Raw genomic sequence first — 22,388 nt, forward strand, 5'->3', positions numbered from 1 at the left:
TTGAAATAAGTTAATTTAAAATGAAGATTGGTCATATGAGGTGACCTGGAGGGGATTCACATTTGCCCCATGAAGACTCTCTACTGGTGTCCCACAGGGATCCTTGGTCCTCTTCTGTTCTCCCTCTATACCCAGTCTCTTGGTAAGGTCATATCATCGCATGGCTATTCATACCATTATTATGCAGATAACACGCAACTTATTCTCTTCTTTCCTCCCTCAGACACTCGGGTTTCCACCCAGATCTCAGTGTGGCTGGCCGACATCTTATCCTGGATGGCAGCTCATCAGCTGAAGCTCAGTCTGAGTAAAATCGAACTGCTGTTGATCCCCTGGACAACAATCAGATCACTCCTTTAGCCACTGCCCGCAATCTTGGGGTAACTGGACAATCGTCTGTCATTTTCCCCACACATTGCTAACCTTACTCTGTTATTTTAAGACTCGACTACTGCAACTTATTCCTGTCAGGTCTGCCTTTGTCCACCATTCATCCTCTGCAGCTGCTCATCCTATCTTCAATCTTCCCAAGTTCTCCCACACTACCCCACTTCTTCACTTTCTGTACTGGCTTCCTGTAGCTGACGCATTAAATTCAAAACCCTGATGCTTGCCTACAAAGAAAAAGTCACACCTAGTCACACCTTGCACTGCAGCATGTTGGATATGGTTTGGGATGAGTTGGATCAGTTGGAGTAAAGGAAAAGCAGCTAATAAATATTTAACATCTGGAAAATAGATTAAGTAGAAAAGATTGTTGGAAAAACATTCCACGTGATTATCTTATAAGGCTGACGGAGAGAATGCGTGTTTACTTTAAAGAATTGAAATTATAAAACATATTCTTATTTAACACATTTTTGTTGAATATATAATTTCATATTCGTTCTGTTGTAATTTTAATGTCAACTGTATTAAAGTAAAATGTTGAGAACAATAAAAAAAATGTGTGAAAAAAACAATGAATACGAAGTTGTGTCCAAACTTTGGACTGGTGAAATATATAAATTATCATACACATATGGCCAAAATGCACATTGCAAAACTTTTGGACAGGAGAAGGGGTATGGCTTGATGAAGTCCTTGTAAAAAACAAGAAAAAAATAATAAAAAAATATTGAAATATTTTTTATAAAGCCACACCAAAACAAATCTGATAAATTAAAAAACAAAAGTCAAATTTTAATATTGGAAATTAACCTTTGACTGGTAATATTGTCTAGTCCCTGACACTCTCTTGTCTCTCTCCATCAAGTACCACTGGCAAGGAACTCTTGACATTCTTTTCTCCTAAATACAAAATTAAGGTAGGTCTCAAAAGTTTCTGAGCTACATTAAAAGCTAAATTTGGTGCGCTGTTGGTTGTGTTTCATAAAATACTTCAATACTTATTATGGAAATTTTGTTAAATCGGACAGTTTTGCATTGGCCTACAATGGCTGTGGAGTAAAAATCTGTTAACCATAAATTAATTTACTACAAATAAAAACAAAACAATAGATCTTATTTTTAAAATGTGAAAGTAATTTTTTTTTTTTAGATTTTAACTAAATTTTATCAAGCAAATTACTGCAATATGAGCACTATAGTGTTCGCGTTGTCTGCTGAGCATTACATGATTACAACTGAGCCAATGGTTTTTGTTTTATGTTTACTTAATATTTTGTATTAATCGTTTTACTATGAATATTTTGGGTTGTAGAACAAATCATCTGAGTTTCCATTATTTCTTATAGGGGAAATTTGCAAGTTTCCGGAACAAATTATACACGCAATCCAAAGTTTAACTGTAATGAACTTAAATAAACATTGATACATTTCAAAATCTAAAAGCCAAAAAAAAAAAACACTTTTTTTAAATACAAAATTTAGAGAATGGCCTAAATAGCTATTCACAAGTCCACAAGTTGACCTAGAAACAGCCAAGATTAAATTTTTATTTTTTTGCATATTTGTCAGACATAAATGATTTAGATGATCAAACAAATTTTAATATTACTCAAAGATAACTCAAGTAAATACAAAAAAAATTCCAAAAATTTTTTTAATAGTTCATTTATAAAGGAAAAAAAAACTATCCAGACCGACCTGGCCCCATGTGAAAAAGTAATTGCCCTCTTAATAAATCATAAATGATTTGGGATTTTTAGAAAGCTGAGTTAAAATTTCACTTGCCTGACCCAGGCCCAAAATCACTTAAATAGAACTTGTGACAAAGTCAAACACACTAAAAGATCCAACAACAAAAAAAAAAAACACGATTTAAAGAAATTCAAGAACAGATGAGAAACAAAGTAATTGACATATATGAGTCTGGAAAGGTTTACCAAAACATTTCTAAAGCTTTGGGACTCCGGCGAACCACGGTGAGAGCTATTATACACAAATGGAGAAAACTTGAAACAGTGCTGAATCTTCCCAGGAGTGGGCGGCACAATGACAACTCATCAATGAGCTCATAAAAGAACCCAAAACAACAACTAAAGAACTGCAGGCATCACTTGCCTCAGTTAAGGTCAGTGTTCATGCAAGTTCCAAGGCAAAAGCCACTGCTGACCAAAAAGTACACATAGATTTGTCTCAAATTTGTCAAAAAATATTTTGATTATCCCCAAGACTTTTGGGCAAATAACATGTGGACTGATGAGAAAAAAAATTACTTTTTTGAAAGTGTCTGTCTCATTACATACGGCATAAAACAAACACAGCCTTTCATAATAAAGAACATCATACCTACAGTACAAACATGGTGGTGGTGGAGTAATGGTCTGGGCCTGCTTTGCAACTTCATGACCTGGATGATTTAACATAATTAATTGGACCATGAATTCTGTGCTCTACCAGACAATCCTAAGGGAGAATGTCTGGTCAGTTTGTGATCTCAAGTCCAAGCACACTTGTATTATCAACAGGATAATGATCTGAAACACACCAGCAGGTCTATCACTAAATAAATAAATAAATAAAAATAAGGTTTTAAAATGGCCTAGTCAAAGTCTGGACTTACCGTAAATCTGATAAAACCATACAGGCTGAGATAAAAAACAAGTCAGAAAAGAAGAGTGTACTTTTCCACAGTGATGTGAAAGACTTATTGCAAATGCTTTATTGCACATATAGGGCCAGGTAGATTTGAACAACTTTTTCCCTTAATAAAGAAAATTATCATTTAAAAAATATCTTTTTTTTGTGTAACATTAAAATTTGTGTGATCTCAATAATTTAAGTGTGACAAATATGAAAAAAATTGAAAGTGGTAAATCATTTTTATGGCACTGTATAATGAGTTAAATCAGTTTAAAAGTTGAAGTATGTAGAAACAACCAATATTGGTGAAATGGAGTGAAAGAAAGTGGTCCTCATGTATATCTATGTATGTACATGTGTCAAGTGGACAAAATTGCAACAACAGCAATGACAATATGAGAAAAAGACTTTAAACAGTCAGTGTTTGAAGGGGAGAGTTAGGTATGGAGAAATATTATGCAAGAAAGATTGATTTGGGGAAAAAAGAAAGACACACATATGAATTGCAAGAGACAGTGTGAGTAACAGAAGCAGGAGAGGGGGTAGGAAAAAAGAGCAGGTGGTAATAAGTTAATAAGGTAGTTTAAAACAAAAATGTAACCAGTATTACCAGTATGTATTACCAGTGCACAAATTGTATTTACTCTAGAGTACAAATATGCTAATTTTATAATTTATTGGCAGTTAAAGTTTATTTCAACCCTTGTAAAGTAGAGGGACACCACTTGCCACCACAAATGAAGAATGATGCACTTATGAAATAAAGTGAGGAACAGAGATGAGTGGAAAGCTACAACAAGCAGGGATAGGAGGAACTAACTTAAAAGTTTATAGAAAAGTATTACAGAAACTGAAAGCAGAGCTGCGGGTAACAATATAATATCTAAGATAGGCAGGCTTGATAAACTGCAAAGGAGAGTGTGGAAAGGAGGCGAAGAAGCAAGTACAGGCAGGTTGGAATGGGTGGAGAAAAGTGTCAGGTGTGGTGTGCGATAAAAGAGTATCAGCAAGAATGAAAGGAAAGTTGTACAGGACAGGACCAGCGATGCTCTATGGCTTAGAGACAGTGGCACTGAAGAAAAGACAGGAGGCAGAGCTAGAGGTAGCAGAGCTGAAGATGATAAGGTCCTCATTGGAAGTGACAAGGATGGATAGGAACAAGGATGAGTTCATCAGAGGGACAACCCATGTTAGATGTTTTGGAGATAAAGTCAGAGAGTCCAGATTGAGGTGGTTTGGACAGAGTAATGTTCAGAGGGAAGATTGTGAGCAGTTTGGTAGAAGGATGCTGAGGTTGGAACTGCCAGGCAGGAGGTCTAAAGGAAAACCAAAGGGAAGATTTTTGGATGTAATGAGAGAGGACATGAAGTTAGTTAGTGTGAGAGGAGAGGGGAGGATAGGGTTAGATGGATGCAGATGATTCGCTGTGGCGACCCCTGAAAGGGAACAGTCAAAAGACAAAGAAGAGGAGGAAGGAAAGAGACGGTGAATTGATACGATCAAAAGGGGGCATTATTGCAACAACTGGATGCCAACAGCCGTTAAAGAAGAAGAAGCCGAACAATGACCCATTTCCGCCGGAAACCGCGCACCTAGTAGCGACATGAGCGTTAAACTGTAGGGGGCGCCTATACAAGCTCCGCCCAACTCACGACATGGCGACGTTGTAAATAACGAGTTTGGTCTTATTTTTTGGTTGAAATACGTTTATTTTAACACGGGTTTGTGTTTCTGTTTTTTATTTTACGCGCACAATAGTGTGTGTGTGTGTGTGTGTGTGTGTGAACGCCGTTTGAATTGTACATCACGGTCGAGGTCCGTATTCGGCGGCTAGCTCCACTGAGGTAACTTATCGAGTTGACGGTTTCGGCGCACGCAGTAATGTAAATGAGTACTAATTGTTTATCTAAGAAAGCAACACTTAAGGTGTTTACATAAAAACAATAGACGGTTTAAAAACAGCAACGCGGTAAACGATGCCAGAGCTTAGTGGCAAATATTCGGAGGGCGGCAGTCCGAGGAAGCGCCGCCGGAGCCGCTCGAGCAGCGGAAGTGCACGGAGTCGCTCGCGGGAGCGAGACTCGAGTCCTGCGGCTGATAAGCACAGACACAACGGGACAGATGAGCGGAAGTCGAAATGGTCCGATGGCAAAGAGAAGAGTCGGAACCGCTTCCGGGTTGGCGGCTCGCGGGAACGCGAGAAGTTATCCTGGGCTGATGAACGGGACCGAGGGCACTATGCTAGTTCACGAGACGATTATTATGACAAGAGAGACGATATCCAAAGGCAAAGACAAGAAGCCTTCATTGCTAGGTATTATCTCACTTGGTGGTGAGAATTATACAAACCCCAGAGGGAACTAGAGTTAATGATGACGTTAAATAAGACTGGAAAATTGTCCTGTCTAACTCACGTGATGTTTTTTTCCCCCAGGCGTTTGCAAGAGCGTGAGCGAATCGGTGAGCTGGGATGTCCTGAGGTCTGGGGCTATTCACCACGAGTTAGAGACCCTGAGTAAGTTGGCATGAGAGAGTGAATGTAAAATATTGTGTGTGTGATGCATGTGCTAAAAACAGTGTTGTTCTCCTCCCACCAGTTCAGATGAACACACACCGGTTGAAGAGGATATAAAGAACAACAGCTCTGGGACAAGTTCAGAAGGTGTGGTGATTTACGTTTTAAATGTACATTAGTGTTATGGCTACAGCTGTTAAAATATGCATTTAAAAAATGCCAGCATATCATACCAGCTCTGATGCATACTACATAAAAAAAAAAAAGATGTCATTAAATTGGTTGGCTCACGGTCAGGCTTAGATATCCTCACATCACCGAACTGGTACAGTATTTTTTTATTTAAAAAGTACTGTTATTGACTATTGAATGTTTCTTATTTACAGAGGAAAAGAAGAAAAAGAAACGAAAATCCAAAAAAAAGAAATCTCGTAAGCATTCAGAGGACACAGAATCAGAAAGTGAATCAGAAGGTCAGTCTGTTTTGACTTATTCTACAATTAATCTGATTTGTTTCTATACTTCTAGAATACTGTATTACATTACATACCATATGGCTCATAGTTACACATGCTCAAAGCATGAGTAAATTGGTGGATCCCTGAAATTTATGGTGGCTTAGTGGTGACTACTGTGGCCTCGCACCTCCATGGTCAAGGGCTTAAAGCCCGCCTTCTGGTCTGTTTGTTAGGTGGGTTTCCTCCACATACTCCAGTCACCTCTCACAGTCCAAAGACATGTAGAGTAGGCTAATTGGCATTCCAAATTGCCCATAGTGTGTGTTGGTGTGTGTGTGTGTGGTGCCTTGCAATGGATTGGCACCCCCTATGGGGAGTACACTACCTTATGCCCAAAGTTCCCATCATCCCTGAACAGGAGAAGTGGTATAGAAAATAAGTAAGAAAATTATTCTCTCAAATTTATTCCTGCGAGATCTCCTAAACTCAGCATGTCATTACCAACTCTTATGGAAAAATTGTCAATAATTAGCCTGGTGAGCTGATTTGTTGTTGGTTGTTATTAAATTTTTTTTTTTTTTTTTTTAACACCATAGCCTGTTTTAATCAGGCCAGCCATTACATAGAAATAATTTTTGTTGTTGTTTACAGAAGTCAAGAAAAAGAAGAAAAAGAAGAAAAGTAAAAAGTCAGTAAGAATTATTTCTGAATGTATGTTTCCCTGTTATAAAAGCTCTGGTAAATAGCCGATTAGATAAATCAGGCATGTTGATAAACCCTGTGTGCTGTGGGTTTCTGAAAATTCTGTGCTATAAATAATGCTGTCTTCTTATACTATTTATTTATTTCTTCAGGAAGAAATCGAAGAAGAAGAAGAAGGCTAAAAAGAGCCGCAAAGAGTCAAGCAGTTCCAGCAGTGATCAGTCCGCTGAGGAAGATGATGATCTTGGAGAGCTGTGGGTGGAGAAAACTCGTCTTGATGATAATGTGGTTGGACCAGAAGCTCCTCTAACGCACATGGCCCTTGACGATAGACCACTAGAGTGAGTATCTACATCTGTCATTATTCATTAGGTTATTGTGTAGCCATTGTCTGTGCAGTATACTGCCATTGAATTTCATTACTGTCTGAAGTTTAATAAAGTTTTCCTCCCTCTCCATGCTTTTGTAGTTTTGGCCATGCTCTCTTACCGGGTGAAGGTGCTGCCATGGCGGAGTACGTGAAAGCAGGCAAGCGTATTCCAAGGAGAGGTGAAATTGGTCTGACCAGTGAAGAGATTGCTGACTTTGAGAAATCTGGCTATGTTATGAGTGGAAGCAGGTATGTGGGGTGTTTTCTTTCTTTCTTTATTTTTAAAAACCCTAAAATAAAAAAATGCCAAGATCGCAAAGTAATACACCTTACATCTAGTACACAGTAACACACAGGCAGTGTCTGGCAGCTTTTGCTGAAATGTCGAATGACCCTGGTAAATAACCACGAGTAATCAAGCACTGTGCGACATCTTGCTGACACACAATGAATCGGTCCATTAGAAAAGTTACTAGTGCATACCTGCATTTGTGCGCATACCTGGCTGTGCTTTTTGTCATCCATTTCCCCTGCAGTAACGCAGCTTTCATGGTGCAGTTAAAAGCTGGATTGTTTAGGGTTTGTTTTGTTTACTGACTCTTTATGCCTAATAACCCCACAGACACCGGCGTATGGAGGCTGTGCGTTTGAGAAAGGAAAACCAGATCTACAGTGCTGATGAAAAGAGAGCCCTCGCCTCTTTCAATCAGGAAGAACGAAGAAAAAGGGAAAGTAAAATTCTTTCCAGTTTCAGGGAAATGGTGTACAGAAAGACTAAAGGAAAAGAAGAGAAGTAGAATAAATGCAAGACTAAGATGTCAGCCCCGGGCTTCTATGTATTATAAGACTAGGAATAGTGGTTGCTTATGTCTTGTGTTAGTTCATGCTGTACATAATTTACTGAAAAATTCATTTAGTGCATATAGTTTGCTGTTTTATCTTTTTTTTCCCCCAAATAAAAAAAGGTTTGGTTCTAAAGATTGTGTTGAATTTGTTTGTAAAATCATGACATCAATCTAATTAAAAAAAACAAAACAAATATTACTAATAAATACAGTTAATGTATGAATTAATTGAACAGAATCTTATCAAACATAAAGCTACCTTTTATAAGGATAGATAGGAAATAAGGGCAGTAATGGAAATATTAGCAGAATTGCTTTGTCCTGTGCAATCCAAAAAGCAAACAGTTTTTCTTACCTTTACAGCTGATAATTATACATACTATTACGAGTAAACTAGAAACAATTTAAATAATAATCTATATAAAACCGAAATTTTGTGTGGCCTGCTGCTGGTGTTTTGTCATCAGCAGTGTAGCAGATGTTTACTCATTGTGTAACAGTAAACAGCAGCATCATTAGTCAATGATGCTGCTGTTTACTGTTACACAATGAGTAAACATCTAAGTTGAGTGGTAATGAAAGAAAATATGTTGAAAAGAAAGATTGACACCTACAGTTGGTGGTAATGTAACCAACATACTGGATTCCAATCACCATTAAACAACAAAAAGAAGACAGGCTAAAAGTGAGGAGAGACAAGGTAACCGCACACTCCATTCACAGAAAATGGTAGCACGCAGGAATCAGGATCTGCATGCAGGTGGAGTAACCTCTAATAACAATAATAAATGATGCTTTTTCAAACTCAAGGCAAAAATACTGGATCATGGTTTTTTTAGAAATAGTTGCTTTTACCACCAAGAGGTGCTTAAATACTTTAAGTCAATGCAAAAATATTAAATATCATGGCCTCTTTATGGTAGTATTTTAAAAAAAATGCTTGGACTAAAATGTTGAACTTTATCTTAGTTTGTGCCAAAGTAGATACAAAACCAATGCCAGTAACACTGGGTGCAATAATTACATTAAGCATTTTTGGAAGAAAATATTCTAAATGGCCCTCACCTCTATTTTCATCAGCCTTTCATTTCACAATAATGCCTAATATTGATTAAAAGAATGGTCTCTAGGCATCAAGTAGTGTAACAGTAGCATTTGATATTTTTCCCCAGCAGAAGAAAATCTTAAGATGGAAGATGCTTAGTGGTCTCTGCTGCATCACAATTAGTGTCTTTGATTATAGCCTTTTCTCTTTCCCCATTCAAACCACAGATACAAATCTGTTAGCAAGGTTTAAACTTTTAACTCTTAAACTGTAAAACACATTTCACTGATCTCAAACATACAGTAGGTGTATACTGTAAATACATTATCTACAGTGATAAGAAAAAGTATGTGAACATTTTGGAATTTCATGGTTTTCTGTATTCATTGAGTCTAGGTAGCATACCCGGAGTATTGCTAAGAAAATGAGTTTGGGGGTATGGACTAGAAATACTTTGATAAAAAACACTCTTCAGAACAATTTGAAAATGTCCAACATCAGTTTGGAGTGGCCAAGTCAGAGCCCAGGAAGACTGGGCTAAAATTCCTCCTGAATGATGTGAAGATCTCACATCCACAGCTAAAGAAAGCACCTATTTAAGGTTATTGCTGTCAGTAGGGAGTGGGGGGTTAACCAGTTCAATTACTTTTGCACTACCATTTGGAATGTTGAATGAGTGTGTTCAATGATGACATGAAATACCAGATGTTTTTTTTTTTTGTCAATACCCTTGACTTAGATTAAGATCAGAAGACATTTCATGAAAAAATAATGCAGAACACCATTAAATTCGAAATGGTTCACATGCCTTTTCTACTGTATACTATTATCCTAAATAGAATTGTGGAGGACCGGGACCCTATCCCAAGGAACTTGGCGTGATATATGCTAGATGTAGTACTAACTCATTGCATTCACAAACACACAGCCTCACACAGGCTTTCATATACAACGGGCAATTTGGAAATACCAATCAGCCTATACTGTATGTCTCTAGACTGTAAGAGAAAACCAAAATACAAAAAGGAAGCCCACAATGCAGATCCAAGTTGATGATATTCACAGGCAGAAATGTTTTACTATGCTACTTCAAAAAAAATTAGGGAACATTCCCAATTTAATTTCAATGTCCCTCCTACACAAGTGTATGTATGCATGGTTTGAGTCATTAAGTATTTGCAATATTTTTTAAGCAGTATATTTTGATTAAACCAAGTTATTTTAATGAGCAGTCAGGGAGGCAAATTTCTGTTTTAGGGATGATCTTAAGTCTGTGCAATATTACTGTTTATTATAAAGGCAATAGCTGCACCTCAGTGGAACTAAACCTTTTTGACCAGATTTTTTAATCTGGTCAAAAATCTGTTAGACAAGTTTACTTTTACATCACTGTCTGTAAGATTAAACTGGATGCTCATGAATAAGCTTTGATTATGTGAAAATTCATATCAAGTGTTATTCAAGTGTTTGGGGTGACAAAATATGAATCTAAAGACACAAAACAGGTATCATATATACATTATTTTAATAGACAGATGGTCAAAATGCACATTTCAAAAGTTTTGGACAGAGGCAAGAGTATTGCTTGATCTTCATTTTATGTTTTCAAGTCCCTGAAAAAACAAGAAAAAAAATTACAGGTTTTTTTTATTCAGTCAAAAAAAATGTAAAGAATAAAATCTCAATTTAATTATAAAAATTTACCTTTGACTGGTAATATAGTCCTGTCCCTGACACCCGCTTGTCTCTCTCCATCAAGTACCACTGGTAAGGAACTCTTGCAATTCTTTTCTCCTAAATGCAAAATAAATTTAAGTCACAAAATATAGTGATAATAAAACTTTGTTTTTACCTTGTACTACAGATAGTAAAACATGCAGGACTAGCCATTCTAAGCCAGTTGTATAAATTGTCTATAACTAAAGTGTTGTAAGATTTTTGTTTTTTTGGGGTTACAAATGTGGATAAAGACTTGACAAACAGTGAAATCAAGCAATGATCTTAATCTTGTATACATAATGCATGATACATGGAACATTAGGGCTGGAAAGGTTAATACAGAAACAGTCTCCATCGAGACTCTCATGGTGTTTTATACTCTGCATTTCTTTCATTTTGTTTTATTTTTATTTTTTTGTGAGTAGAATAATTAATCATAATGAATAAATTTTAGTATACATTTAGATCAGTTCTTCGGCAATTTTTGTTCATAGTATATGCAAAGCTCAAAAACAACCAATAATATAACAGAATTATTGTTAGACCAAATAGGTTTTTAAAGGAATGTGGAATAAAGTAAAACAGATTTTACTGAGAAAATTACCAATTTGAGCAGACTAATTTGGAGATAAATATGAAACAACAATTGGAATTTAAGGTAAGGAGCATAATAACCTGAAATTACCATGTGTAGATGTCCACTGCACATAAGACAAGTCTTAGCATTAATCAGGCAACAGAATAAATAGTTTTTTTTCTTCATTTCGTCAAATTAAAAGATGTCCCTATTCATTATATAACACATTTTACTGTCTATCTAATCACGAAATATCCACATGACCACTACCTGCACTGCAATGTGTGAAGCAGTATTTGAAGGTCTTTATGATTTTTTAAATCTCAAAAAGTCATGGAAATTAGCACACCAGGTGGCTTGGGCCCGATCATCATTGCTTTGAAACTATTATTTATGGCCCAGGCACTATGATATTTGCACTATGACATCATAGCTCTGGCCTTCAAGAAGTTTTGGCTACATAGCATGTAAAACCGGGTACACATTTAGATCTCTTGGAGCTAAACAACTTTCTCTAGGCATGTCATGATTTCTTCTTTTTATTAATTTTTTATAATTTATTTATAAATTTGATGTAGCAGTTTAAACAACAATACTGTATATTATTTCCAAACAAATGTAATTACATTGTTCTCTGCCAATCAATTTTCTTTTCTAACATAATACAAAACTAAAAAAAAAAAAAAAAAAAATTTAAATAATATAATTAGTAACAATAATTATTTATACAATTCGGGGGAAGTCAGATATAAACTTAATAATCATACGCTGTACTTAATAATGTTAAGTGTTTGTTCCTGGTCTACGTTGAAAACTATGGGAAAAAATTAGCTGGTTTTCAACAAGAATAAGGCATAGAAATTACATATCATTTAACATTCAGAAAAGCAAAATCAATTGTTTTATACTTCCATAAAGTCTGGCTATAATAATAGTTTAATATATTTGCCCCACTTGGACCAGACTTTTCTAAACACATTCTTTTGCAAACAAAAAGAATATCTGAATATCTTTTTCATAAAATAAATATCATTTACTGTTCACTCTTGTATTGTGGGAGGTTCAGGAAGTAACCAACGTCTTATAAGCGCTTTTTTACCAGCAGATGTTAAAACGCCAAATGGGTATCTCTCGGAGGATCTTATCTGAAAGTCAACACTTCCTAAAAATAATGTGGAAAAGTGCAAGGGCATTGAAGTGTTAAGTATACTTTTCACTGCTTTAAGAAGGTCTGCTCAGAAAGGTTTTATCACTGGGCACTCCCAAAATATATGCCAGTAATTGGCTTCCCCAAACCCACACTGTCTCCAGCATTTGGTGTTCCCTTTCTCAATATGTGCTTTCTGTTTTGGTATAATAAATAATCTGATAGGGCATTTCCACGCAAATTCCTGCCATATGTGATAGTTTTTTATTTAAGAACTTTATAAAATTTGGCTATGACACCTTTGTTTAAAATCCCCTTAATAAGCACCTATAAATATCTTTACAATTGGGTCTTCAAAGTCTGTTTTACTTTTTATGTTGTTTTCAAAGTGATTACGTAGCTGGAGATATGTATAAAAATCATGTTTCTCAAGATAATATTCTTTCTTCAAAATTCTTCAAAAGTCTTTTAAATCTCCCTTTTTCGTAAGAGAGTAGAATGTTATTTCTTTTGAAACCCATGACTTGAATCTATAATCCATTCTATTTGGTTTAGAATGATGGTCATAAGCACATCATTGAATTATTTGTAATTTGCAATCCAATTTATACTCTTCCTTTATTGTATTCCAGATTTTTAGTTGGGCTTTAATCCACGAGTATAGATCGAAGATCTATAAATCTTCCCAGGTTTTTATGTGCTAGTACTGCTTGAATTGGGGGATCATTTGTTATTGATATTTGTTAGCCTTAATTGCTTTAATTTCTTTTCATAGGTACAAAAGAATATAATTTTGTCCCTAATGACCGGATTTAAAGCATACTATAATATTGTTTTAACTATGGAGTTAACTTCCTCATTACTGTTTTCTTAAAGGAATATTCTTATATCTTTTTTCCTATGTAATGAAGTGGTACTTAAGTTTTGTTTTTTTTGATGAATCTAATTTTGGGTTAAGACAGATATTTCAGTCTCCACCACATAAGACAATTCCTTTGGCTCCTATCATCAAGTCAAATATTTTCCTATAAAAAGCAAAATCAGTTCCAAGGGGGGCATAAATATTACATATTGTTATGATAGTGTCATCTATTTTCCCTGTGCAAGAGAAAATATTATAAATCTGCCTTCCTTATTTGAGATTTCTGAGAGGTAATCAAATGATAATTTTTGTGATATTAAAATTGCTACTCCTCTTCTATGGCCTGACTTAAGAATATACACCTTAAAGAATCCCATTCTCTTTAGTTTTTCCATGTTCTACAGGAGTGAGATGCATTTCTTGTAGGAGCACAACAATTTCATTTTTAACAGTATTTGACTTCTCTTAACTGGGTTCAAAATACCATTTATTATATGTAGTAACAAAGTATGTGCTTATCTATAGTCTTATGGATAAGCAATCTCATAGCCAATGGAAATGTATATACTCCTCCTAGGGGATTTTTTTCTAGGATTTCCACCATACCAGGCCAATATGATACCAAGACATAGATGATGCAAAATTGCAAAGGAATTCTTAATATCTCAAGTAGTTCAGATGTGATAAACTTAAAATTGTAGTAAAAAGGGGCTAATAACTTCCTTGTATAAAATTATATATTTATCTATATTATGTCACAATGGTATTGGTATTTCCCTTTTAAATCCATGTGTTCACTGTGCTCAATGTCTTTCTGGTGCACCCAGGTGGTGATAGCGCAGGTGCTTGGGCCCAATCATCATTGCTTTTCAGTTATATTTTTCATTGGTTTAAAACATTTTAGTCAAGAGGTCTCAGATTTAAGGTCTAGACTACATTAGAAACTTGAGTTAAAATCCCAGGACTCAGCCACTGAACCCTACAGCAAGCCCTTTAGACTTTAACTTCTTTAACTTCTGTATGTCTGAATTGTATTGTTATCTCGAGCGCATTTGGTTTTGGATAAAGTTGCTGCTAACTTACAAGTAAACAAGACTCCAACTGTAAGCACTCACCTTCCCTCCGTTAGTGAATTTATGTATGTGAGTAGTCGCCAGTCCAGGAATGATCAAACAAACCGTCATTACAGCAAACCCAGGCAATATTTCATACCACATGGTGAAGGTAAAACGTGATTAGGCTGCAGTTTATTGCGAAACTTGTGTTACTGCACTTATGAAAAGATTAACTGCAAGTCCTCTCCCCTATTTTGACCAAAATGTCTGCTGCGTTGACGGTCATGGCTCGACTTCCGCTAGACGGTTCTACACTTCCGGTTTGCAAACGGCGCCATAATTTTTCAGCTCCCTCTTGCGGTGCGTTCAACGAGATATAACCTTTATAAAAATCTAAGAAATGAGGAAATTAGGAAATGAAAAAATAGTAACTTAAATAAATATAAAAATGTACTGCTTGAAAAAGAATGTGTTTTTGCTGTTGTTGTTGAACAGAAGCACCACTAGCTCTTGGTAGGTCGGAGAGCACGCAGCCAATCAGGAGCGTGTGTTTGTGTTGCCGAGAAAGTTAGCTGAACTCCACCTGAACTCCGCACAGCTTTAACAGCTTTCTGAGTCATTATTTGGCTTGCAGTTTGAAACATGAAGGAAGACAAGGAAAATGCGCGGCCCAGAGAGAAGAAAGTGGAGATAAAATGTAAAGAAAACGAGAAAATAGAGAAGGCAAATAAAGAGAAGAAGGAGGCCATGACAAAGGTAGCTAACGTTAGTGTTTATATTATAGCTTACAGCTACATAACGAGCAGTTCGCTTCGTACAGCAGAGAGCTGTACAACAAAATAACATTCAATATTCTCATCAGCATCACACTTTTGTACTTTTGTCTGCTGTTTAAACTAGCAGAAATGTAGAGGGTTTTTTTTGTTCGTTCATTACTTTCTCGTAAGTTATCACCGTGTGTTGAGCTGCTGCTAACAGTTAGCATGTACATAACCCTGAACTCTGAAACAGCAGCGTTGCGGAAGGAAGGACGTACAGCTTCATATATTAATTTAACTATACTCTTATTCATTTTCCCCTATTTGAACAAATAGATAATTTATTAATTTTACTGTAGCGATAACAACGAAATTAGGAATAAAGCCCGAGAGAGCAAGAGCTAGCTATCTCTTGGCTAACCCGTGTGTTCTGTTGTCATTACTGCCTTGTTGTTTTGGTTCCGAGACATCAGTGCAGTGGGGGTCTAAACGTGCAAGTCCATATTAGGGGACACATTCAGCGGGCAATTTGGGAACGCCAGTTAACCTAATCTGTATGTCTTTGGACTGTGAGAGAACACGGAAGTATCAGAAGAAAACCCGCTCATCACGGAAAGAACATGCAAACTCGTGCACTCAAACCCTTGACCCTGGAGGTGCTCACCATTACGCCACTGTGCCACCTCATTCGAGAAAAAAGGGGTAAAAAATATAAAATAGCACATATGGCATTAGCTAATTAAGTAAAATAAAAAATGGTCAGCTGTTATTTAAAGAGACAAAGTTTAGCTGTGCTGGATTAGATCTTGCAAGAGCATTATTGTCAGCTGCATTTGTAAAACCCATCAATCACCATGATGTGAATAGCTCTTATAAATACCAGGAAAAACCTGGTCCTCTCCAGGAAAGCATGACCAAAACTTACCTCTGCTGCAGAGGAGAATTTAATTTCAGAGTTCCCAGTCTCAAAAGTAATTTTATGAAATTTCTTATTGGATGTGATGTTTGTAATTCCTCAACTGTATCTGTTGGAAAAACAGCATGTGACAATTTTAGATAGAAAGGTTTCTGATCCATATATAACTAAGGCACAGGTTCTTGATGTGTTTGAGATGCTTCAGAATGGTTAACTTAAAGAAATCTCCCTTAGAGCAGAAAAGATGTTGATCAGGGAACTTTGTCATCAGTCTTATGATGATCATTTTGCTGATCAGATTCATTGCTACAATGGTGCATTTTTTAGATCTTGGAAAAGAATGTTCTTTTTGTCTGTCATATTTAAAGCCAAATATGTGTTTTGTGTTATTAATTTATTTTCTTCAGCTGTTAAGCAGTTGCTTGGGTTTTAGGTACCCCAAACAAAACTTATGGTTTCAATGACTGGATTTGTCATGAACATGCGATCCGATGCTAATCTGATTTCTTTTTGCATAGATTGTGATCCGACGCCTTCCTCCCAGCCTAACAAAAGAAGAGCTTGAGGAACAGTTACAACCCCTGCCAGAAGTGGATTATCTTGAGTTTTTCACCAGTGACACCAGGTCTGTATAGGACTCGTTAAAGACATCCACTGTAAATAAGACTCTAGCTGAATGAAATTAGTTATCTCATTTAGTTGATGTGGATGTTGATCAAATATTTTGCTTCTTTACAGCCTCTATCCTCATCTTTTTGCAAGAGCATATCTAAATTTCAAGAACCAGGAGGACATTGTTCTATTTAGAGACCGATTTGATGGATATGTGTTTATCGATAATCGAGGTATGTGCATACATTTTTTACAATATTTGTCACTTTCAGCTTGTAATCCCCTCCGGAGACATTTTTAAAATTTTCACATTATTACGTCATTGCCATTTGTTATAACTAATGTTAATTTGACTTAAGTTATGTAATGTAAAATAATGATAATGTCACTTCAATATAAAGGACAAGAATATCCTGCAGTTGTTGAGTTTGCACCATTCCAGAAAGTTGCTAAAAAGAGGAGCAAGAAAAGGGATTCCAAAAGTGGAACAATTGAGGAAGGTAATAATCTGGCGACGAAAAAGAATCTCACGGAGTTCCATCTTTGGGCAATGCATAATATGATGATTAATTTCATAGATGCAGATTATAAGAAGTTTTTGGAGATCTACAATGGTGATGAGGAGAAGTTTACTTCAACCACTGAGACATTATTGGAAGAAATAGAGGCCAAAACAAAGGAACTAGTTGGTAAGTTCACATGTATAGCATATATATACTAGAATTTATATTTGAATTATTTTTTAATAGCATTTTTGTTTTTACTCAGCCAAGAAAACAACTCCACTTTTGGACTTCCTTAAGAATAAACAGGTAAATGTTCACATTATGTCAAAATTTATGTTTCTGATTGGTGCCAAGGAAACTCATGTGACACAGGTTATGCTAGTTTGTTAACTTGAAATGAATTATGCAGGATCTGTTTTTCATTTGACCAAATGTAAAATGACACAACTCCAAACCTGTTTTACATACAGTACTATATTAATGATCTCTGTTGTAAATACACCAGCCTACATGCTGAATAGAGAATAAAGTATTAGAAGTGCCTAAATACTTAAAAGCAAATTTTAAGCTTTTGCACTTACTTCAGAGTAGGGTCTTTGCTGACTAGTTTTCTCTTATCGGATATCAGACTTGCATGTTTTTGTGCAGCTTCGTATTGTGCATGATTTAAAATCCTCATTCACACTTACTTTACAGCGATTAAGAGAGGAAAAAAAAGAGGAGAGGAGGAGGAGAGAACTAGAGCGTAAACGCCTGCGTGATGAAGAACGGCGGAAGTGGAGAGAAGAGGACAGAAGGAAGCGCAAAGAAGCTGAGAAGTTAAAGAAAGCAGAAAAAGCACCTGACAAGGACAAGGACCAACTTAAGGAGGAGCAACCAAAAATTAAAGTATGGCAACTCAAAAAAAAAATCTTAATATTTGACTAATAAGGATAGATAGAATTCACACTTAATCATAATTTAAGTAACTTCTGTTAGAAATCCTGCTGTATGCACAACATGTCACTTCATTGTGACTAAAAACACATTTTATGGGAATACAGTAGCTTTAACCAGTAATAAGGTTATACTGTATCCGGCTATTTAAAAGTAGCAACGACATCACTTTAATAACCATCATGAAAAAAATCTGCAGTGCAATGTGTGCTATTTATAACAAATTTCACAAGGTCATGAAAATCTTGGAAAAATCGTAGAATTTAGAAAGAATGTATTCCAGACCTTAAAAAGTCCTGGGGGGGAAAAAATATAAAAAAACGTTTGAAAAGTGATTGAGTGTTTTAATAATAATGAATGCTCTGGCGGCAGCTTTGTAGGTAGGGCTTTTCCACATTGACCAAACACAAGTTTGCTTAAAAAAAAAGAAAAAATCCTTATGTTTAAAGCTCTAACAGCTGCAGACAAAAGCCTTTGGGTTTATTTGAGACTAGAGTGTTCTTGTAGCTCTGGCCATGTGCAGTTCCTGAGGTCTGCATGTTCCCATTACCTGCGAATGAAATGTGCGGTTAACTAGCTGCTACTCCTCACATTGCTACAATGTTTCGACAGCTCTTACCTCTGTCTGTCATATGGGTCATCGGTGTTGACGCATCGCAGTGTGATCCAAGATTTCATTTACCCATTATTCCCGCCGTCGCTGTATCCGCTCAGCGGTCTTATCCGGGGATTCAGTAGCTACGAGCTCGGCCTGTCATACCCGATTTTGGCTTTGTTACATTTAGTAAGAAACGCATGTCATAAAAGTTGATGATGAGGCTACCTACTAGAACGTCACATTATGACATAAAATTAGTTTTCTGTTACATTTAGCGAGACAACCTGTAACGGAATTACATGTGCAATCACACAAAGCCACAAACTCAATTTCTGTTATATATACAGTATAGATATAGACAGATAATATAGATATATGGATATAGATTATTTTTACTCAGGAGACATAAAATTGTATGCAATGGATAAATCTGAGTTGTGAGCATTTTCTTATGCAGTTACACACCATGTGTTTAATCACATTTACTTGTACAAGCAATTTGAATCGAATCTAAAATTGGGCATGGATGCTACAATATATATACTGTAGGTGTCCTTTCCAAATACAGTCCCGTCAGCATCAAGGCTTGTTCTTAATGCCCTTTCAGGGCAATTTTATTCTGTTTAAAAAGTGCCCCAATAGTTCTCATGCTCTCATATAACCTTTGCAGTTCACTGCATTCTATTCTGTACGAGTTCTGTTTGAAAAAAATATCTTGTTTTAAAAAAATATATCTCATTTAACTCTTTGGTGGTACGTTGCCTGATCGCCCTAAGGAACCGCCCATGGTTTGTGCATGTGTGTGGGCTTATGTTTTCGGTTTGGGCAGTTTGCTTCGTCACTGCTGTATCTTTTGTGTTTGCAGCCTAACAAGTAGCCTAGAAATGAAAAAAAAAAACTGACCATTTTTTAAGCTTTTGAAAATAGAGAGTGACCTCTTATATGCAGTAAAGGTTTTGCTCAAAGGAACAGAAGCACAGAATCTGGCCTTTAAAATGCATGTGCACTAGTGTAATCAGAGTTTTATGGTGGTGAGGTATTTGTGGAATCCATCTCTCTTGCTCACTTACTCACTCACTGAGTATGTGCATGCGTTGCACCCTGGCCATGTAGTCGGTTCTTAGCAGAAAACTATACAACTACAGTGGAAGAACCACTTCAAAACCACTTTAAAAAAAGTCAAAATAAATCCTGACAGATAAGTGTTTCCGTATGTGCACGCAGGCGCTGTGTGTGTGTGCACGCGCACACACACACATTAACCCATTAACGCATATTAAAAAACGTTTAAAAATTAACCGTTTAAAAATGATCAAGGAACATCACTAGTCACACTCGCTTGAGCGCATACTAATGGAATCACTGCTGTAAAGTAAAAAAATAAAAATAAAAAAATTAACCAGTATCTTACCTTTGAAAAGAATCGCAACAAAGCTTCTGTTTAAGGCAGAGAGTTTGTGTGTTTGTTTTTGTAGCAGAGAGGGGGTGGGGCTGTAAAGCCGAGAGAGAGAGTGTGTGTGTGTGTGTGTGTGTGTGTGTTAGTGTACACACACACACACACACACACACACACACACTCGCCTTTACAGCCCCCCTCCTCTCAGATTCCCAAACAAACACACACACTCTGCCCTACACATAAACTCTGCAAGTACTGAGACCCAGCAGGGGATATCAAAAAAACAGAGATCAGGGGAGAGAGAAAAACCGTTGGCTCAAGTTGTGATCAAAACAAGAAGCGCATGCATGATACATGATTCCCGGTGCTCATAAACCAAGACAACGCTCGTTTTCCAAGTCAAATTTATAAAAAAATCTTTGCTCGTCTTGCGGAACATTCGTGAACCGTGTTACTCGTAATCCGAGGTTTTACTGTATACAGAAAAATTTAAAATTTTTTAATTTTTAAAAATGTTTTTAAAATTGAAAAAATTTTCTTATTTGTTTTCTGCCTCAGCTCCTGAAGAAACTAGAGAAGCAAGAGAATAGTGACAGTGAAAAGCCGAAAGAGAAATCCAAGAAGCCAGATCGAGAGAAACTGAAGGATGACCGTGCTCCAGGGGGAGGGGACACAAAAAAGCGTCAAAATGGCGAACACCGAGAGGAAAAGCCAAAAAAGTTTGTGATCAGAAAATCTTTAAAAAAAAAAAAAATTCCCCAAATGTAAAGTTAATGAATTGTACTTTGGTAATTAGATTCCTAAATTTTTTTGGTTTTTCCTTTGACTTATTTAAGATATGAAGGAGATGGGTGCAGGGAGCATCGGGATCGTGAAGGGGACAGAGAGAGAGACCGTGATCGGGAGCGACGGCAGAAAGAAAAGGAGCGAATCAAGAGGCAGGATGAGGAGCGCCGGAAGCGAAGGGAGCGCTACGATGGGGAAAACACCTACAAAAAAAGAGAGGAGGAGAACAAAAAGGAAAAGGAGTTTGTATGGGAAAAGAAAAAGAACGAAAATACTGGCGAATCCACAGGTCATATTCATGCTGACAAATCTGAGAGGTATTCTAAAGATACTAAAAGGGAAGAAAATGTGAAAAGGGATCGTTTAAGGAACAAGGTATGTTCTCGTTTACAATATTTAATTTGATTATTTCATTTAATAAACATGGAAATGAAGAGTAATTTCTCTGTAATAAACTGTGTTAAATGTATATATGTATTAAATATTTATTTTTAGTTAATTCCTTGCCTGAAAGTACAACAGCTGCTCATCTCTTTGGTCTCAAGATGTTCATGCAGTGTTCTCTGTGTTTAGCAGCAAGAAGAACTTAGTTTCACATGCATTCTTTGTACATAATGAGTACTTTTTATTTTGTCCCGAGGATCGCCCTGCCATTCAGCTATACCAGCCAGGAGCTAGGAGCCGCAACAAAGGAGCTGTAGGAGATGTCCAGGCTGCGGATAAGAAGGCTGACAGGGATGCCAAAAATGCACAAGAGAAAGAGGAAGAGTAAAGAAAGACCACCACATAATGGTGATGAGAGAATTCTGGCCAAGTCAAGGCAGTTTAGCAGTGTGGCTAAAGCAAGAGGTTCCTGTCTTTCACAAGCTTTCTGTCAAAGGAACAGAAGTAGATGCTGCCACCTTACAGTGCCTGATGAAAGCCCCCTTTACTTTTTGTTTGCTTATAGTAAAGCAGTGGGGTGAAAGAAGCCAAAGTTTTTGGGCCATATGCACTTCAAGTGACCTTACTCTCGGTACACAATCAAACACATTGTCCTCCAGATCTTTTAATTTCCTTGTATTAAAGGTTACCAATTCAATCTGTTTCCTGTTCTACACTTGTCAAAAAAACAAAAAATGTATTTCCTTTGAAATGTTTTTGTTTTTAAAGCTGTTAGTACTGTGTGTCACATGACATTCTGCATATTATACCACACATATGTAGACTTTTGATTTGAAACGAATATTTTTGGAAGGTGAGATGCACAGAGGGGTGGGTTTGTTGTAACCGGATTTTGCCAGGGTTTTTTTATTTAGACTTTTGAGTGCATGTTAAATTTGCTGAGTGGCCTTCCCTACTTTTGAAATAAAGCTTTACCTCATTAAGACTTCAAAAAATGTTTACATCTTTAACCAATGTTTTAAACTGGTCAGTAAGAAGAAAGCTATTTAGTTATTTCTGAGTTTAATATTTGGGTGCTTTTTAAAATATTATTGTTATTTGTTATTAAAATTTTAACAGCTAATGCAAAATAGAAATTTCTCTCAAGAACATTAAACTCAACATCTTATTA

General features: G+C 36.4%; 3 protein-coding genes across 3 annotated transcripts; 2 read left to right on the plus strand and 1 right to left on the minus strand.

Moving 5' to 3' along the window:
- The first annotated feature begins 4,642 nt into the window (after positions 1-4,642).
- On the plus strand, positions 4,643-8,050 carry nkap (NFKB activating protein). The gene is made up of 8 exons (XM_053505172.1): positions 4,643-5,341; positions 5,462-5,542; positions 5,625-5,689; positions 5,929-6,015; positions 6,652-6,688; positions 6,855-7,043; positions 7,172-7,321; positions 7,695-8,050. The coding sequence occupies exons 1-8, from the start codon at positions 5,004-5,006 to the stop codon at positions 7,867-7,869; spliced, it is 1,122 nt and encodes a 373-aa protein (XP_053361147.1). The 5' UTR covers positions 4,643-5,003; the 3' UTR covers positions 7,870-8,050.
- Positions 8,051-10,470: 2,420 nt separating this feature from the next.
- Positions 10,471-14,615, minus strand: ndufa1 (NADH:ubiquinone oxidoreductase subunit A1). Its single transcript, XM_053506147.1, has 3 exons — positions 14,383-14,615; positions 10,667-10,756; positions 10,471-10,575 (listed from the first exon to the last, which is right to left on the minus strand). The coding sequence occupies exons 1-3, from the start codon at positions 14,482-14,484 to the stop codon at positions 10,555-10,557; spliced, it is 213 nt and encodes a 70-aa protein (XP_053362122.1). The 5' UTR covers positions 14,485-14,615; the 3' UTR covers positions 10,471-10,554.
- Positions 14,616-14,725: 110 nt separating this feature from the next.
- upf3b (UPF3B regulator of nonsense mediated mRNA decay) lies at positions 14,726-21,914 on the plus strand. The gene is made up of 10 exons (XM_053506146.1): positions 14,726-15,078; positions 16,515-16,621; positions 16,735-16,841; positions 17,010-17,108; positions 17,187-17,297; positions 17,377-17,420; positions 17,811-18,002; positions 20,606-20,766; positions 20,884-21,208; positions 21,474-21,914. The coding sequence occupies exons 1-10, from the start codon at positions 14,965-14,967 to the stop codon at positions 21,603-21,605; spliced, it is 1,392 nt and encodes a 463-aa protein (XP_053362121.1). The 5' UTR covers positions 14,726-14,964; the 3' UTR covers positions 21,606-21,914.
- The last annotated feature ends 474 nt before the right edge of the window (positions 21,915-22,388 follow it).

The sequence above is a fragment of the Clarias gariepinus genome, chromosome 10, assembly GCF_024256425.1.
Source record: "Clarias gariepinus isolate MV-2021 ecotype Netherlands chromosome 10, CGAR_prim_01v2, whole genome shotgun sequence".
Taxonomy (NCBI): domain Eukaryota; kingdom Metazoa; phylum Chordata; class Actinopteri; order Siluriformes; family Clariidae; genus Clarias; species Clarias gariepinus.

Coding starts and splice junctions, on each gene's coding strand:
- nkap (XM_053505172.1), top strand. CDS start 5,004: ATGCCAGAGCTTAGTGGCAAATATTCGGAGGGCGGCAGTCCGAGGAAG. Junction 5,543..5,624: donor CCACGAGTTAGAGACCCTGA/GTAAGTTGGCAT, acceptor TCCTCCCACCAG/TTCAGATGAACACACACCGG. Junction 7,322..7,694: donor TATGTTATGAGTGGAAGCAG/GTATGTGGGGTG, acceptor ATAACCCCACAG/ACACCGGCGTATGGAGGCTG.
- ndufa1 (XM_053506147.1), bottom strand. CDS start 14,484: ATGTGGTATGAAATATTGCCTGGGTTTGCTGTAATGACGGTTTGTTTG. Junction 10,757..14,382: donor AATTCACTAACGGAGGGAAG/GTGAGTGCTTAC, acceptor TTTTGCATTTAG/GAGAAAAGAATTGCAAGAGT. Junction 10,576..10,666: donor GACTATATTACCAGTCAAAG/GTAAATTTTTAT, acceptor TTGTTTTTTCAG/GGACTTGAAAACATAAAATG.
- upf3b (XM_053506146.1), top strand. CDS start 14,965: ATGAAGGAAGACAAGGAAAATGCGCGGCCCAGAGAGAAGAAAGTGGAG. Junction 17,421..17,810: donor ACTTCCTTAAGAATAAACAG/GTAAATGTTCAC, acceptor CTTACTTTACAG/CGATTAAGAGAGGAAAAAAA. Junction 20,767..20,883: donor CGAGAGGAAAAGCCAAAAAA/GTTTGTGATCAG, acceptor GACTTATTTAAG/ATATGAAGGAGATGGGTGCA.